We start from the raw sequence: 20,000 nt of genomic DNA on the forward strand, positions 1-20,000 counted from the left end.
TGTAAGTAGTGAAATTCAAATCAAGTAAAGAAAGTTACTTTTATCAATAAAAAGATGTTTGGATCCACTATATGCTTCTCAAGCCTCTCCAGTCAAACAATTTAATTAGGAAGAGCATTACACATGTTAGTCAAAGCCACATATTGACCCCAAGAAAAAAAAAATTATCTTGTATATAGTGCTACGTATAGTAGCCTAGGATATGAAGGACAATAAGGGTTAGAATTATCAGAAATCTTATAGAGCATACGAGTTATTGAGTGGCAGTGCCTGAAATTAATATGTAGCTTAGGTTATTAAATTTAAGTTTTATCAAACATTTAAAAGGAAGAGTCAACTTCAGAAAAAAACACACGGGCGAACAATTTTCTAATAGCAAGGCCGAACTTGGGCACTAAATAATTTCCTCGTGTCCAAAATCCATCAAAACTTTTTCCATTTTTTATTTTCTTGTGTAATTGAGGAAGAGAGAGAGATTGAATGATTCTCGAAAGTGAATTGACAAACCACAATCCTACCTATAATTTCAAATCATTTAAAAGATAAGTAAATGAACAATGACAACTAAAAGCCTTGAGAGATCTCTGTTGAGATTCAACCACCAAAGTTCTACACTCATGAGACTGGATTGATGTAAAGAAAGTAGCATCATCTGCATAAGCAACAAACTGAAATAATATAAAAAGTAATGCGACCAAATAATTTCCCTAAGAGGTATCAGATTACATTCATGTAGTCACTATGGTATAAACATTTAAGCTTTGCAATCTATCAGGAATCCCATAAAACATTTATCTGTAATAATTCCATAAAACATTTATCTGTAATAAAAAAATGTCATTAAAAATAACATATAAAACCTTAAAATACTTTAAAATGTCTAACATAACCATTCATAAGATATTCACGACTCGGTAAAATAGAGTTGAAATTATATTAAGATTTGCAGAGCAAGTTTCTGACCTAGAAAAACTAATAGATGGTGTTTGCTGTGACAAGACAATTTTCATGTTAGCAATAATGACAATTATAAATAACACGTTATTAGATGAATGGGCAAAGCATTTACACACTGTTCTTGTGAATGGTATCCTCAGGTTGGTACGATGTTTCCTGGCATAACCCGAAGGCAATAACACCAAACATGGAAGAACTGGCGAACGAAGGCATCATTTTAGAACAATCGTACGTTCAACCTCTTTGCACACCCACACGGTCAGCGCTTTTGTCTGGAAGGTATCCCTTCACAATAGGAAGACAGGTGAGTTCTCAATGCAAATCTAAAAACAATAAAGAACTGGCTGATACCAGAAAATGATCGAGGTCATAGAATCCTTTGCATTTTCAGGAACGAAAGCTCTGAATTAACAGCCAAAATATGTTTATGAACTATTTCAAAGGTATTTTTTAAGTTCACCCACTTTCTTCCGTAAATATGTCCCATTCTGGTTTCATACGAAAGTTTTGGGCAGCAATATCTATATTTCAAGTAATAAGAACTGAAGAAAATTACCAATTAAAAATATGGAAAATGAAATGAAAATTAAGCCACAACGCCAGCTCAAAATTTTCATTCAAGTTCAGTGGGGGTGATTTGAGAATCCACTCTTGATACCATGGATTCAAATTTTGGGAGAAAACAGCCTTAGGAACCGGTATAAGGACTACCAAGAATGATACAATCACAGGTGATAATCATAGCCCAGGAAGCTCAGAGTATAAAATATTCAAGTTTTTAAGGTTTTATTGCCACTGAAGCTCAAACGTAGAGACTTGTGTAAAGATCTTCGGATCACTTAATCAAGACTCCCATATATTATTACTTTCTACAAGAGAAATAATCCCTATGCCAATATAGACGATAAATGTTCCAGCTAACAATATCCTGGATAGCAAGTGTTTCTCTGAATCAATAAATCGAACTGATACCAGGAAAACGAAGAGTAAGGTTGTAATATGAGCATTCGATCTCTTGTACATTATTTGTTCTCGCAAATCCAATGTTAGGTCTTCTAGGAACTTTAGATCAATACGAAACGTTGAGTTACCTAACGGGGGTTGGTGGTTAGAAGGATTCATTAGCTATCGTAGTGATGTTATAAATCAATAAACATTAAACTTTGAATTCAGGATGTGGTCTTGGAAGTGAAGGGGGAGTTCGAGATGTATGGTCGAGACAAGTTCAAGTCTGTCTCATTAAATAAAAGGTGAAGAATGGATAAGTCAATGTGGACAGAGAATTTTTCTCAAGTTCCATTGTCGTCGACCTCTGCTTTATTTTGAAAGTGAGAAAACGATAACTAATTTTCGTATCGAAGTGTGTACTGTCCATCAACACTCTTGCAAACATTTTTAACTCCTGTACTCATCCATTCATATGTGTGTGTGTGTGTGTGTGTGTGTGTGTGTGTGTGTGTGCTGGCATTTATAAACTGAGAAAGCTTTTGATTCTAGTCAAAACTTCACCAGTAATGAAACCCCAGCAAAACATAGAGTAGATGAACATTTGAAGATATATATACAGGAAGTAAAGAAATCTTAACCCTGGATAGGTATGCTACTCGGACACCCCTTTAAGGGTATACTCGGTCGTGAACGACCCCGACTCCGAAAAAAATTCAGGAAAAATTTAGTTATGCATCAATCTGTATTGTTTGACTTGATAAAAATACTTCAAAGAATGCTAAAAATTACTGAAAATATAAATGATACCCATCTACAAAATAACTATTTATTGGAAATATATTAAAAATTTAAGTATACAAAAAAAAAGACGACGTAAATATTCACAAAAAATAGAAATATACATATACACATAAATCCCTTTAGGGACACCTTCTTAGATGGCAAAGCAACAGCGTGTAATTGCTGGAAATAAGTTGGACCCATAGAAGTCAAGATCTGAAATGAGAAAAAAAGGGTAAATTTTTTTGGCCAAAAAAATTTGTACAAATTTCATGAATTTTTTTGGGTACCCAAATGAAATAGGAAGAGGCTAATTTTTTTTATAGAATAAACTCATATTATCCTAGAACAGAAATACATAATAAAATGTGCACCAAGATGTAATTTACTGTTATAACAGGGGCGAAATCTAAAGGTCATTTTTTGACGGCCTAGTTCACAATGTAAATTTCTTATGAAAATCATTGTATCTCCTATAAAATATGATATTTATGCATTAAATTATACCAAAATATCACGAATTCTATACAGAACAAGAATATATAGAGATATGCCAACTTACCTTTCGGGTATGTCAACAAAATGGCCGCAGACCGCAACAACTCTTACAACCCAATCTACCACTTGAATGAAGAATGGGGTTGCAAGCTCCATATTATCATCAACATCTCTTTTTAACTCCATTAGAAGTGTGTTGATGACATCCATGCCGAGGGAATACTGTCTGCTGGCCATTATTGAAGATAAATTCAAAATAAATAGAAAAAAATTGAAATTTGCAAAAAACCCAAAAAAATCAGAAATTAGCATTTGAGGGAAAATGGACCTCATGGCAATATATGGCATCTACGCCAAAACCAATGTCATGCAAGTGGTAGACACACCATCCACCCACACTTTCCAACTATAAAGAACCAAACAAGTATCAACACTGTTCGACAATTTATAATTATGTAATAACTTTGCTGTTTGATCACTTACCCCTAAAAAGGTATTCAGGGTCGAGGTCGACCCCTGGGGGGGGGGGTAAAAAAACGGGGAAGGAGGGAAGTTAGACGAAAATCAGTCCTAAAGCAGACAATGGCATGTAGACTAGTCACCCCTTGCCGGTCGATCACTTCCATATTCGAGACAGCTGATGATTTATGGGGAAAAAACAGGTTTTGAAAATGCTGTAGGGGTCGCAAACGACCCATCATACCTTTCCAGGGTTAAAACTGCACACATATAGGGAGAAAATTCTAATTGAGAAAGGGGTTAAACAGGGAGACCCCAGCATGCCTAGGAGGAGTTTTTAAGAATTTAGATTTGAAAAATATAGGAATTAACATTGATGAGGAATACCTTATTAACTTAAAAGATTTGCATATGACAGTTCTATATAGTGAATCATGGGAGGTATTGCAAAAGATAATGTTAGGTCTTTTAAGATCTATAGATCAATACGAAATGGTGAGTTACCTAGGGAAGGTTGATGATTAGAAGGATACATTAGCTATCGCGGTGATGTTACAAGTCAATAAACATTAAATTCTGAATTCAGGATGTGGTCTTGGAAGTGAAGTAGGAGTTCAAGGGGTATAGTCAAGACACGTTTAAGTCTGTCTCATTTTACGTCAAGTTCCAAAAATCAAATGACACAATCATGCCACCAGAAATAAATAAAATGTGAAGAATTGATAAGTCAATGTGGATGGAGAATTGAGCTGAAGTTCCATTGCTGTTGACTTCTGCTTTATTTCGCCATTGAAAAGACCATAACTAATTTTCATAACGAAGTGTTTCCTGTCCGTCAATACTGTTGCAAACATTTTTAACTTCTGTACTCATCCATGTGTGTGTGTATATATATATATATATATATATATATATATATATATATATATATATATATATATATATACTGTATATGTGTGCGTGTGTGGCATTTATAGACAGAAAGCTCTTGATTCCATCAAAACTTCAGCAGTAATGAAAGGCCTTCGAAAGCACGGAATAGATGAATCTTATGTTAGAACATTTGAAGATATATAGTACATACAGGTAGTAGACCAATTTTAAAACTACATGCAGACAGTGAGAAAAATCCGATTGAGAAAGGAGATAGACAGGGAGACCCCAGCATGCTTAGATGGAGTTTTTTTTTTAAGAATTTAGATTTGAAAAATATAGCAATTAACATTGATGAGGAATACCTTACTAACTTAAGATTTACAGATAACAGTTCTATTTAGTGAACCATGTGATGAATTGCAAAAGATAATAAACGACCTGATTAGAGACAGAAGAAATGTAGGACAGTAAATGAATATGAATAAAACTAAAATAATGTTAAATGAAAATATATAGACAACAAATAATGTTAAATGAAAATATATAAACAACAAATAATGTTAAATGAAAATATATAAACAACAAATAATGTTAAATGAAATTATATAGACAACAAATAATGTTAAATGAAAATATATAGACAACAAATAATGTTAAATGAAAATATATAGACAACAAATAATGGTTATGGACGAACTTCTAGAGATTGTTAATGAATATATGCACTTAGGCCAGACCGAAAGTGTTTCCCCAAGACATAAGAACGAAATTAAAAGGATACACATGGGATGGAGAGCTTTTGATGAACTAAATGAGATTATGAAAAATAAAATGCCACATTCTTTAAAATTTAACGTATTTCATTAGATAGTCCTATTATGAGCATAAAATATGTATTATAGCCGTGAAAGAAAAAATAGGAGATTTTGATTGGAGTTAGTACTCTCATCTTATTAGTGGCATTGACGGACTCACTATGAGATTAAATATGCATAGATGTATTTACAAAGGAGAATGGGATCCTTACGCTCTCAATTTCTGGATGTATATAGAATAAGACAGAAAATGTATCTGATTCTTAAAGCTTTCAAGCCACTTCCAATTCTCCATCTGGATCTAAATTAAAACAATTCATAGTATTATTGGTGAATCTGGATTCTAATTAGAACCATGTGAGGACTAAATTAATATTTTGAGAAATTTAGAACATAAAAATATAAAAATCTGAATGATGAAAAATCAAATACAATCAATCTATTAAAAATAATGAAAAAAAAAATTTAATATTTAGGGGATATATGTACAGTACAATGAAAAGAAACTAGACTAGCATCGGCTATGAAAACGACTGGTATAAGAAATAAACTATTACTGGAGAACAAACGAATAAAGTGATATTTTCATAAAATACTCATAAGAAGCCATGCACAAACTTCGATGAACTCCATTAAAACCAAAAATGAGGAAAACCTTGACCATTCAAAGAAACAAAATTATGATCAAAGTAGACAAAACTAAGCGTGAAAGCGGAGCGCAGTTGTTTACAACGGCTAATATCTTTCTACAGGGCCCTCCTCTTATGAACCAAGTTCCAACAGGACTCCTCCTTAATGCCACTATCCTGCCGGAGGCGATGAAGGCGGCTGGCTATTCTACGCATGCCGTTGGAAAGTGAGTCATGAAATATGTTATATTCTATTTTATATCTATGCAAAATTCACACATCTGAATAGAGAGGTGGGAGCACAAAAAATACGTATATTTTATATATAAATATATAAAAATATGTAAATAAACATAAACGCAAATAATAAATATGAATGAATATATGAATATATATATATATATATATATATATATATATATATATATATATATATATGTCTATATACATATATATATATATATATATATACACATGTATATATATTTATATATATGCGTATATATATATATATATATATATATATATATATATACACACACACACGAGTAAAAACACATCGACATTACATACACAATAGGCATATCTATTGAATATTTCCCAAGTAATTTGGGGATATAAGAGACAGTATAGCTTTTGTACGGGGGATTTTCATATTTATCAATTGTAGGGCAAACGTCGTAGCTTTTACTGTTGTTTTAAAAATCTGTACTAAGTAATTCACATTCAATGGCTGGAAAAAGAATAACATCAAACGACAAATTTAATCTCTTGAAATTAGACTATTTCATTGACCGTCTTTACATCCTTAAATGCAAAGATTGATTGATTGATGTATCTATTCAACTGGTATCAAAATACATACATACATCCATATACCAAGGCACTTCCCCCAATTTTGGGGGGTAACCGACATCAAACAAATGAAACAAAAAAGGGGACCTCTCCTCTCTACGTTTCTCCCAGCCTGACACCTCAACCGAGTTCGGCTGGTACTGCTAGGGTGCCACAGCCCACCCTCCCCCGTTATCCACCACAGATGGAGCTTCATAATGCTGAATCCCCTACTGCTGCTACCTCCGCGGTCATCTAAGGCACCGGAGGAAGCAGCAGGGCCAACCGGAACTACTTCACAATCGCTCGCCATTCATTCCTATTTCTAGCACGCTCTCTTGCCTCTCTCACATCTATCCTCCTATCACCCAGAGCTTTCCTCACTCCATCCATCCACACAAACCTTGGCCTTCCTCTTGTGCTTCTCCCATCAACTCTTGCATTCATCACCTTCTTTAGCAGACAGCCATTTTCCATTCTCTCAACATGGCCAAACCACCTCAGCACATTCATATCCACTCTAGCTGCTAATTCATTTCTTACACCCGTTCTCACCCTCACCACTTCGTTCCTAACCCTATCTACTAGAGATACACCAGCCATATTCCTTAGACACTTCATCTCAAACACATTCATTTGTCTCTCCGTCACTTTCATTCCCCACAACTCCGATCCATACATCACAATTGGTACGATCACTTTCTCATATAGAACTCGATTTACATTCATGCCCAACCCTCTATTTTTTACTACTCCCTTAACTGCCCCCAACACTTTGCACTTTGCAAAAGGAATATAGTCCACAACAGTCTCCCAACCATGAAGATACAACTTAATTTTCAACTTATTGTCTTTGTCCTCCGTTCCGTTTATATCCGCTGAGTCAGCATAGGGAATTCCAAAATTTAGAGCAAGAGCCCGTGCAGACATGAGGCTAGATTCAGCTAAAACAGCATGCAATCTTAACTTCGAGATTTTGAATTAGTACTACAAGCGCTTGTCATTATTTTCAATATCTTCGACTTTTCCCTAACCATAAATCTTCTATTAAATACTTTGAAATTAACATAACAGCACATGAAACATTCGGACCCATCTGTTCATCTTACAAACAACTATGGACGACTTGAGTCAATAATTTTGGAGAATTTAGAAGTAGATTTTATTTGTGACATTTATTATTGATACATTATAATATCAGTCACTATCTAAATCTATCACATTTACCTGGATATAAAACTTTTTTTTTTTTTTTTACCAACCAGGTGGCACCTGGGTTTCTGCCATTGGGACTACACCCCAACTCGTCGAGGATTTGATACTTTCTATGGGTTATACACCGGAATGGGAGATCACTACTCTCACGACTCTTATGCATCACTTTCAGGTAACACCCATAGAATTTCTATGAGGATATTTTATCAATTTGATGTCATAACAGCCTTTCAAAGATAAATCTATCTTACTAAATGAAGGAATATCTTGTAATGTATATTTATCAAGGTAGATTCATCAAAAAAAAAAAACACTATAATCGTTGCATTTCATTACTTCCCGCATCATATAAAAAATTAAGATCCTAGCTAACTGTAAAGATATATGAAAAAGTGCAATAAAATGATAAACTGAAACATATCAACCATTTTCCGTGAACAGTATAACAATGTATATGAGACACCACATCCAAAACGATTAATAACACATGAATAATGTTAGTTGCTCATATAACTATTCTTATTTGGTCCGTTTCCTTGAAAATTTAGTGTAAGTTTCTCATAAAACTTTAAATAAAGGAAAAAATTATTCGATGGGACTTTTTTTATCATTATTATTTTTCTTTTCAGAAACGGGTCCCCGTGGATACGATTTTCGCAAAAATGAAGACCCAGACTTCAGTGTAAATGGCACCTACGACACGGTTAGTCATTTAGTTTATATTTTTTCGTATTAAACTAATCCATTTACACATCTTACGAGTATTAATCCCTTCAAAACGAGTCGGTCTACATTAAAGATACCTTAATGAAAGAAAAAACTATAGTCATGGGTCAATTCAAGAAAGACCTTTGATTGATAATGACTATATAACTATTTTTTCTTTAAATTGAAAGCTAAAATTATCCTAAAAATCCGGTAAGATTAATTTAAAAGTGAATATGTGAAATCAGAATTATTCAGCCATGGACATATAAGCACCTATAAACTTGAGAGACAATGATGTAAAGAAAATTACTGATTTAAGTCTCTCTCTCTCTCTCACCTCGTAAGCAAAACAAAAATTGTCTCCTTAACTAGACATCTTAAAACTAATCAAACCCCTTCTCTCTCTCTCTCTCTCTCTCTCTCTCTCTCTCTCTCTCTCTCTCTCTCTCTCTTTCGTACGCACTTCTTGAACAAAATAAAAAATCAACTACTTAAACAGATATCTTGAAACTAATCAAACCCTTACTCTGTTACCCCTTCTAGTTTGTGTATGCAAATTACGTGGAGGACCTGCTTTATTCAAGGGATCCCGCAGTGCCAATGTTCCTGTATTTGGCTTTCCAAAGCATCCATTCTCCAATGCAGGTCCCAGACGAATACAGAGATCCCTTCCGCTATATAGGAGACGAAAATCGGGAGATTTCTCTGGGTAAGTGAAATTCTTGAAACGGGGAAAGATGTTTGTTCAAGCATGTCAGATCTGGAGGAAGAATGGGCGACCACTTCCTTCGAGGTAAAACCCCCGCCCTTCATCTTTTGTGTGTGTGTGTGTGTGTGTGTAGGAAAGAAAAAGGACACTTAACTACCCGTTCCAATGGTCTCTGCTTTTAAAATGGAAACAAAAAAAGTTTGGTTAGATGGAGAAAGAAATAGGATCACAGACACAAATCTCTTCAGAATTTTCGATTTTTTTCATAATGTAATTTTAAAAACACTTGAGAAATTTGATTCTTGTGAACTATAAATTCTCAAGTGAAAAGATTGACGTTCTTTTTAAAGAAAGAAATTTATGTCACAGTAACTATCATTTTTGGTTAACTAAGTTCATGTTTTTTTTTTTTTGGGGGGGGGGGGTTGTTCTCCCCTCGTACGTCAAAAGAATCCAAAATGTTATCTTTGGACTCTATTTATCATCTAGAAGAGAACAATGTCTCATCTATTAGTCATGAGAGCCAAGGAATTTAAAAGATTCAGAGAAGCCCCAAATTCTGAAATGATTTTCATGGTTCTACTCTTACTTAGTTTTGTAAGATTTTGCTAACTTGTCAAATCCAATTTTCTTTCACGTGTAGGGCAAACACGTCTTCATTTCTTATCCTATTGACGGCAGGTGTCTCAAAATATCCAGCCAATAAAACTGAAAGAAAATTCTTTATTTGCTTTTTCAGAATAATACTATTTACTATAAAGATCAATTAACATTCAAAAATATTAAATTATATATTATATTATAAGTTTGAGGAGACTTTCTAACTTCACATTACGCTACATTCTACCATTTCTTTCCAATTAAGGGATGTCATATGCCATGGACGACGCTATTGGTAGAGTGGTCGCACACCTGAAAGCAACAGGCCACTATGAAAATTCCATAATAATCTTCAGCTCGGACGTGAGTAGATTACTTTATGTTTAACCGATACTTAAATGAGATAGGATGCCGTCCCTTATCAGTCTGAAATTCGAGCAGGAATTTCCATACATCCGATGTCTAACCGACTTGGAAAGAAGGCTTGAGATAGCCAAGCTGAAACAACCTAGTGGTTTAGTATGGATTTATGGATTTGGGCTATATAAGCCCGCGCTAGTTCCTATGAGGCCATTCAACACCCATGCATCTAGGGTAAACCCCTATTTACACTGAGTTCAGTGTTGGAAGAGGTTGGACAGAATGATGGAAGAAAGGAAGTAATAACGGTAGTCAAGTAGAAGGATATAAAGTAAGAGGTTGTTGTGGTCTGATTGGTAACGTCTTTGCCTGTTGATCGCCAGACGGGGGTTCGAGTACCACCCAAACTCGTTATTTCCTTTCATGTCGGCAACCTTACCATCCTTGAGAGATAAGGATGGGGGTTTGCGGGAGCCTATAGGTCTATCTGCTGAGTCATCAGCAACCATTGCCTGGCCTTCCTTGGTCCTAGTTTGGGTGGACAGGGGTCTTGGGCTTTGATCATGATATAAGGTCAGTCTCTAGGGCATTGAACTGTTAGCTACGGCAATGTCACTGTCTCTTGCCTCTGCCATTTATGAGCGGCCTTTAAACCCTTAAAGCGTAGCTAGGGACAAAAGGAACTCTGCAAAGACCTTTAAGCAGTGTCTACAGTGCACCGCAAGAAGCGCACTGACGGCGCAACCCTTATGTAGCCTACTGGTTTGCACAATATTACTGATTGCGATCAACAACAATAGGTTTCCTTGTTATACATATATCCATTTACATGTATATGCATACAACCTCACGCACCAAACAGGGAAGAAAAATAAAACGAATGTGTGGTGGAATACAAGAAATGAGAGAGAGAGAGAGAGAGAGAGAGAGAGAGAGAGAGAGAGAGAGAGAGAGATGCGTATAAAAGACGAAAAGGAAGATAGTCAAAGCAGAAGATTAAAACTTGAGAACCTACAAAATGTTAGAGATAAATTTGAATATGAACTTCAGCTAATAATCAAAGTTGCATTGGCGAGAAGGAAATGTAGAGATTAACATATCTTAAAATAAAATGCTTGCAAATCTGAATGAGGAAAGACTATTTAGAGTCGAGGTATATCTTAAAGAATGAAAGGGATTGAGGAAGAGGATGTAATAAATGTGATATACGTAGTGACGATAGAACAACTAAGAAGACGACTATTGCGTGTTAGGTAAGAGCAGATGGAGTAATGATTGACTTTACATGTATATGTGCGAAAAAAAAAACCACCAGAGGTAATAACATGTAGAATCATAAAGGCACATCCCTACTTTGCATACCTTAGCAAGCATATGGAAGTGTTTTGCCAAGACAATTTCACTTGCATAACATATGGATTGATTGGGGGAAGAGTAAGGTTGGCTTAGGCAAAGAGATAGCTATTTGTTTCTTTTCCAACAGCTGTATGGAATGTTTGAGAATAAAGATTGATGTTGATGGTTTGATACTGAATTAAGGAAAACAATTACTAGACTCTTAAAAATGTTGGCCTCTGACAAAATCAGATCATGCTCTTTATCTTTATTGACGAAAGCAATCCACAAAAGGACAGGGGTAAGGACAAAGTAGTTCATAAATAGACAAGAGTAAGGAAAAATAGTCCACAAAAGGACAGGGATAAGGACAAAGTTACAAAAGGAGAAGGGTAAGGACAAAGTGGTCCATAAAAGAACAAGGGTAAGGACAAAGGAGTCCACAAAAAGACAAGTGTAAGGTAAAATACTACACAAAAGAACAGGGATAAGAACAAAGTAGTCCAAAAAGAAGAGGGGCAAGGACAAAGTAGTCCACAAACGAACAGGGGTAAGGACAAAGTATTCCACAAAAGGTCAAGTATAAAAAAAAGTGCTCCACAAAGGGACAGGGTAAATAACGCAATAGTCCACAAAAGGACAGGCATAAGGACAAAGTACTCTACAAAAGGACAGGGCTAGGGACAAAGTAGTCCACAAAAGGATAGGGGCAAGGACCAAAGAGTCCACAAAAGGACAAGGATAATGACAAAGTAGTCCAAAAAGGACAGGGGTAAGGACAAAGTACTCAACATAAAAGGACTAAGTAGTCCACAAAAGGACAGGTGTAAAGTCAACGTAGTGCACAAAAGGACAAATTAGTCCACAAAAGGACAGGGGTAAGGACAAATTAGTCTACAAAAAGTTCAGGGGTAAGAACAGAGTAGTCCACAATAGGACAGGTGCAAGGACAGGTAGTCCACAATAGGACAGGTCCATGGGCAAAGAAGTCCACAAAAGGACAGGTCCAAGGGAAAAGTAGTCCACAAAAGGACAGGTCCAGGGGCAAAGTAGTCCTCTAAAAGACAGGGGTAAGGACAAAGTCCTCCAAAAAGGGACAGGAGTAAGGTCAAAATAGTCCTCAAAAGAACAAGGGTAAGGACAAAGTAGTCCACAAAAGGACAGGAGTGAGGGCAAAGTAGTCCACAAAAGGACAGGTGCAAGGACAGAGTAGTCCACAAAAGGACAGGTGCAAGAGCACGGTAGTTCAAAAAAGAACAAAGGTAAGGACAAAGTTGTCCACAAAAGGACAGGGGTAAGGACAAAGTAGTCTACAAAAGGACAGGGGTAAGGAAAAAGTAGTCTACAAAAGGACAGGGGTAAAGACAAAGTAGTCCACAAAAAGACAGGGGTAAGGAAAAAGTAGTCTACAAAAGGACAGGGGTAAGGACAAAGCAGTCCACAAAAGGACAGGGGTAAGGAAAAGGTAGTCTACAAAAGGACAGGGGTAAAGACAAAGTAGTCCACAAAAAGACAGGGGTAAGGAAAAAGTAGTCTACAAAAGGTCAGGGGTAAGGACAAAGCAGTCCACAAAAGGACAGGGGTAAGGAAAAAGCAGTCTACAAAATGACAGGGGTAAGGACAAAGTAATCCACAAAAGGACAGGGGTAAGGAAAAAGTAGTTTACAAAAGGTCAGGGGTAAGGACAAAGCAGTCCATAAAAGGACAGGGTAAGGAAAAAGTAGTCTACAAAAGGACAGGGGTAAGGACAAAGTAGTCCACAAAAAGACAGGGGTAAGGAAAAAGTAGTCTACAAAAGGACAGTGGTAAGGACAAAGCAGTTCACAAAAGGACAGGGGTAAGGAAAAAGTAGTCTACAAAAGGACAGGGGTAAAGACAAAGTAGTCCACAAAAGGACAGGGGTAAAGACAAAGTAGTCTACAAAAGGACAGGGGTAAGGACAAAGCAGTCCACAAAAGGACAGGGGTAAGGAAAAGGTAGTCTACAAAAGGACAGGCGTAAAGACAAAGTAGTCCACAAAAAGACAGGGGTAAGGAAAAAGTAGTCTACAAAAGGACAGGGGTAAGGACAAAGCAGTCCACAAAAGGACAGGGGTAAGGAAAAAGCAGTCTACAAAATGACAGGGGTAAGGACAAAGTAATCCACAAAAGGACAAGGGTAAGGAAAAAGTAGTTTACAAAAGGTCAGGGGTAAGGACAAAGCAGTCCACAAAAGGACAGGGGTAAGGAAAAAGTAGTCTACAAAAGGACAGGGATAAGGACAAAGTAGTCCACAAAAAGACAGAGGTAAGGAAAAAGTAGTCTACAAAAGGACAGTGGTAAGGACAAAGCAGTCCACAAAAGGACAGGGGTAAGGAAAAATTAGTCTACAAAAGGACAGGGGTAAGGACAAAGTAGTCCACAAAAGGACAGGGGTAAGGAAAAAGTAGTCTACAAAAGGACAGGGTATGGACAACGTAGTCCACAAACAAACGTATATAATTATACACACATATGTTGTAGTTTAGCAAGTAATAATAATAATAATATACCTGAGAATTAATAATAATAATAATAATAATAATAATAATATACCTAAGAATTATACATAATCATACAATCATCCTAAATGCCTATATGTCTAGATACACATTAGCAGTTTTTGCTTCCTGAGATTGGAAATATCATTTGCTAAATGATACAAATCGCTTCTTTTTGTCCAAAGAATGGCGGTGCACCAGGAAACGGCATCAACTGGCCCTTGAGGGGAGGTAAAAGCACTCTCTGGGAGGGGGGCACTAGGGCCCCCGGCTTCATCCACTCTCCCCTTTTAACGAAAATTGGATTCAAGTCCCAAACGTAAGTTAACGATCTTTCTTGACTACTTTTTCTTTTTGGTATTTAAGCTAAAAGGGCAAAAATAATCCAATGTTATTTTCTTATAGTATTTCCTTAAATTCGAGAAATTGAATGTCAAAGATCAGCGACTCGAAAATATTATCAAATTTCCCCCCCAAAAATGCTGTTTTATGTGAAGTCAGTACGCATTGAAGAAGACGGATTAACACACGAATAAAGGTAAACAACCTCTCAGGCTTGTGTTAGAGGTATATCCACACTAATGCTCTTTATGAATAGAAGTTTAATTAAATAGGCATAAATGTGTATACATATTCTGAGTGAGGACACCTTAATGTGGTAAAAGCCATAATCAGTAAAGCTGTACTAGTAAGTCACCTATACTAAGTTGGTTAGCAATGAGCGAATAGGGTAAAGTCTCCCACCAAATCCCGTCTGCAGTGGCCAGCTTGGTAATGAAAGCGGCCAAACACCAGACATGACTAGGGATATGTCTGAGGCCTTTGTCCAGCAGTGGATTAGAACGGTTGCATTTGTTGTTGAATATATATATATATATATATATATATATATATATATATATATATATATATATGTATGTATGTATGTATATATATATATATATATATATATATATATATATATATATATATATATATATGTATGTATGTATGTATATATATATGTATATGTATATATATATATATATATATATATATATATATATATATATATATATACATATATATATGAGTGTGTATGTATGTATGTGTGTGTAAGAGAGTGAGAAATGGATAAGAAAATAAATTATCGCGTTATATAAGCTAACAGCATTTACAAAGTCCCCACGTATTGACGCAAGGGAACTCGATTACAATATGCCCAGAATACCAAAATACATTTTCGGGACCTTTGAAGTTTATTAGTTAACACATTAACTCATTTAACATAAACGTAAATATTAAAGTGTACAGTATGTAGTGAAACCATCCGTACCATCTCCTTAAATAAAACTTCAATTTGGCCAATATTTGTACAGTACATTTATCCAAAGGCAGTATGCTTATTCAACTTGAAACAGATCATTCTCATTATTAGCCAAGACAACATTGTTCTAAAAATTCTTATAGAAATTTTTTCTAAGATTGAAAAAAGACTCAATACTTCTAACTGGAATGTTTGAACATAAGCCATATTTTATTTGAATATAAATTTTTTCTAAAATTGAAGAAAAACTCAATACTTCTAATTGGAATGTTTGAACATAAGCCATATTTTATTCGAATATAGTTACTTTCTAAAATAGAAAAAAAACTCAATACTTCTAATTGGAATATTTAAACATGAGCCATATTTTATTCAAATATAAAGTTACTTTCTAAAACTGAAAAAAGCTCAATGCTTCTAATTGGAATGTTTAAACATAAGCCATATTTTATTTGAATATGAATTACTTTCTAAAATTGAAAAAAACTCAATACTTCTAATTGGAATGTTTGAACACAAGCCATATTATATTCAAATATAGTTACTTTCTAAAATTGAAAAAAAAGCTCAATTCTTCTAATTTGAATGTTTGAACATTACCCATATTCTATTCAAATATAATTACTTATTTCAAATTTAAAAAAGCTCAATACTTCTAATTGGAATGTTTGAACATAACCCATATTTTATTCAAATATAAAGTTACTTTCTAAAATCGGAAAAAGCTCAATACTTCTAATTGGAATGTTTGAACATAAGCCATATTCTAATCAAATATAGTTACTTTCTAAAACTGAAAAAAGCTCAATACTTCTAATTGGAATGTTTGAACACAAGCCATATTTTATTCAAATATAAAGTTACATTCTAAAAGGCTCAATACTTCTAATTGGAATGTTTGAACATAAGCAATATTCTATTCAAATATAGTTACTTTCTAAACCTGAAAAAAACTCAATACTTCTAACTGGAATGTTTGAACATAAGCAGTATTTTAGTCTCAACGGACTCAAAGACTAAACTTTTTCGTAGGCTTTTGCACGTTACGGACTGGTATGCAACTTTGGTGGGATTAGCAGGAGGATCTGTCCCCGAGAACACAGATGGATTTGACCAGTGGGAAGCTCTCACCCAAGATGCAGTCTCACCTAGGACATCCTTCGTCTATAACCTGAATAGTGGATTTAACTCTACTGGATTAAGTGGTGCAATTAGGCAAGTATAATTTGAATTCATTTATAGATTAGGCTGTGTTTTGGGGCGATGAAATATTAAAACAGAGTCGAAATTCTTGGTATATTTCCTAGAATCTACATCATTATACAGGTGAATGTCACGTATATACCCATTCGTTTACTATTAGATATTTCATAAAAAACAAATAGATGACAAAACTTTCAGACACGACTATTTATTTTGGTAACTAATATTAATATTCATATTCATTAGAATATTCTAATACTGTTTACTATGTAAGAAAGTTGTCTGACGGCCAGCTCTCAATGTTCTAAAAGTTCCATATTATAATATCATATGATAACCAAGCCCTCAAAGTGATATTAATATATAGCAAATTAATAAAGCTTTATTAAAATTCACTCTTCGTCGCTAATATTTGTCAGTGTTGGAAGACTGAAAAGGCTCTTACTCCTATAAAGAACTAGTTAATAATCTGCAGAAGAGATTTCTTAACTTTCCAGGAATTTTAATGGTCTGGTTTCCTAGTAATGTTTCTCCGTGTTGGATTTCCCTAACATCTTTGCATCTATATCGCCAAAGATAGTAGTCGATGCGATACTTTAAAAAAAAGCAGATCTCAGTGCTGCCTTTGACATTGTTAATCATAAGGAGCTTGTTTTCAAACTTAAACAGATGGGAGTAGCTGAACCTTATTTTAACATCATTATGGAATTTTTAAGTCGTTGATGGGCATCATAGTGACTAGACGAATGTAATATCACGTGTTCCTCGAGCTAATGTTCTCTATTATTATTATTATTATTATTATTATTATTATTATTATTATTATTATTATCAATAATAATAATATTCGCTAATCTACAACCAACGTTGGAAAGACAGGATGCTATAAGCCCAAGGGCTCCAACAAGGAAAAATAGCCCAGTGAGGAAAGGAATTAAGGAAATAAATAAACTAAATGAGAAGTAATGAACAATTAAAATAAAATAAAATAACATTAAAACAGATCTTTCATAAATAAACTTTAAAAAATAGACTTGTCACCCTATTCAACATAAAAACATTTGGTGCAAGTTTAACCTTTTGAAGTTCTGCCGATTAAATTATCCGATTAGGAAGATCATTCCACAACTTTGTAACAGCTGGAATAAAACTTCTAGAATACTGTGTAGTATTGAGCCTTGTGATGGAGAAGGCCTGGCTATTAGAATTAACTCCATACCTAGTATTACGAACAGGGTGGTATTGTCCGTGAAGATCTGGATGTAAAGAATGGTAAGAACTATGAAAAAACTTATGCAACATGCATAACGAACTAATTGAATGACGGTGCCATAGATTAATATCTAGATCAGGAATGAGAAATGTAATAGACCGTAAGTGCCTAAAGTGCCTGTCCAACAAACTAAGATGAGAATCAGCAACTGAAGACAAGACAGGAGAACACTACTCGAAACAGGGTAGAATGAAAGAATTAAAACACTTCTTCAGAATATATTGATCACCGAAAATGATACAAACCTTTCTCAATAAGCCAATTATTGCTACAATTAAAGAAGACACAAACCTAATGTGTTTCTCAAAAGGAAATTTGCGGTCGATAATCACACCTAGAATTTTAAGACATACAACGTTATAGAAACATTATCAATGCTGAGATCCGGATGTTGAGGAGCAACTGCCCTTGACCTACTTACCATCATACTTGAGTTTTGTTAGGATTCACCTTCATGCCCCATAATCTACACCATGCACTAATTTTAGCTAGATCTCTATCAAGGAATTCGCTACCCCAGATCTACATTCAGGATATGGAATTGATGCAAGAGAGTGGCATCATCTGCATAGGCAACGAGCTTGTTTTCCAGGCCAAACCACATGTCATGTCTAGATCGCAAATAGTTATTGTTGATGGACATCATAGTAAGTATATGAATGCGATATCTAGTGTTCCTCAGGGTAGTGTTCTTGCCCCATTACTTTTCATACTATATTAGTATGAAAAGTAATGGGCCAAGAACACTACCCTGAGGAACACCAGATATCACATTCATATACTCACTATGATGCCCATCAACAATAACTATTTGCGATATATTACTTGAAAACTCAATAATGAGGCTAAGAAAAGATCCACCCACACTAAAATGAGTGAGTTTGAAAACAAGGGCCTCATGATTAACACGGTCAAAGGCAGCACTAAAATTAAGGGCAATCATACAAATTTCCTGCACATGCTCCAAGGCCTTTATGAAAGCCAAATTGCAAACTAGGGAACAGATGATTACCTTCAGCAAGCCTATTTAGACGTTTTGCCAAAAGACGTTCAAAAACTTTGGATATGGGAATTATGGAAATTGTGTGATTATCAGTTGGACTTGAGCAACCACAAACACATGTACATAGTGGGGTAATACTACCAATTCTCCAACAAGTGCTGAAAGCTCCTATTCTTACTAACTTGCGCAAAATAACTTGGTAGCTAAGAAATCTGCAGTCTTTATAAAAAAGGAAAATACCATTTGGATCTACACCTCCATAAGCATCAAGCTCCATCAACAGAGAAGAAATTTCATGAGATTGAAAAGCTTAACTAGTTAGTTTAGCCTCAGGAAAACAGGAATGAGGAAGATCAAGTGCCTCATTACTCTGTTAATGTCAAACACCTCGACCAAAAGGGTTGCCTTTTCCTTTGGACAGTGAGTGACTGAGCCATCTATTTTAAGTAAATGAGGAACTAATGCTTCTACACCAAAGAGTGCAGATTTAAGGGTAGCCCACCATTTAGGTTGCTGAGTTGTACCAGAAAGGGTATCATTTATGGATAAATTGTATTCCTTTCCAGTTAAAGCATAAATTCTGTGAGCAAAAGTTTAAAGATTAGTATAGGTATCCCAGGTCAAATCTGATCTGTTACCCTTCCAAAGATGATAGGCCTCCTGCTTCTCCAAAAAAGCACGTCTATAAATCATCATTGAACCATGGTTTGTCTTTCGCAACATTAGAAGTAATAAACAATCAAAATAAAATATACTAAGAACAATAACAACAATAAATTAGATCTTTTATATATACACTACAAAAACTTCAAAAACACCAATGGGAAGAGAAATAAGGTAGGGCAGCGTGCCCGAGTGTACCCAAGACAGTGGAAGGCCATGGTACAGAGGTTATGACACTACTCAAGACTAGAGAACAATGATTTGATTTTGGAGTGTCCTTCTCCTAGAAGAACTGCCTACCATAGCTAAAG

The 20,000-nt window shown here is 35.1% G+C and overlaps 1 protein-coding gene across 1 annotated transcript in view; it reads left to right on the plus strand.

Annotated features, from left to right (window-relative positions):
- The window catches only part of LOC137623062 (arylsulfatase B-like), a 24,355-nt gene that overhangs the window by 481 nt on the left and 3,874 nt on the right, over positions 1–20,000 (plus strand). The window contains exons 2-9 of the mRNA XM_068353702.1: positions 1,098–1,261; positions 6,086–6,189; positions 8,062–8,183; positions 8,641–8,714; positions 9,263–9,428; positions 10,294–10,391; positions 14,427–14,560; positions 16,580–16,762. Of these exons, the coding sequence (XP_068209803.1) occupies positions 1,098–1,261; positions 6,086–6,189; positions 8,062–8,183; positions 8,641–8,714; positions 9,263–9,428; positions 10,294–10,391; positions 14,427–14,560; positions 16,580–16,762 (1,045 nt within the window). The remainder of the gene's footprint in view (positions 1–1,097; positions 1,262–6,085; positions 6,190–8,061; positions 8,184–8,640; positions 8,715–9,262; positions 9,429–10,293; positions 10,392–14,426; positions 14,561–16,579; positions 16,763–20,000) is intronic.

The sequence above is a fragment of the Palaemon carinicauda genome, chromosome 30, assembly GCF_036898095.1.
Source record: "Palaemon carinicauda isolate YSFRI2023 chromosome 30, ASM3689809v2, whole genome shotgun sequence".
NCBI classification, from domain to species: Eukaryota; Metazoa; Arthropoda; class Malacostraca; order Decapoda; family Palaemonidae; genus Palaemon; species Palaemon carinicauda.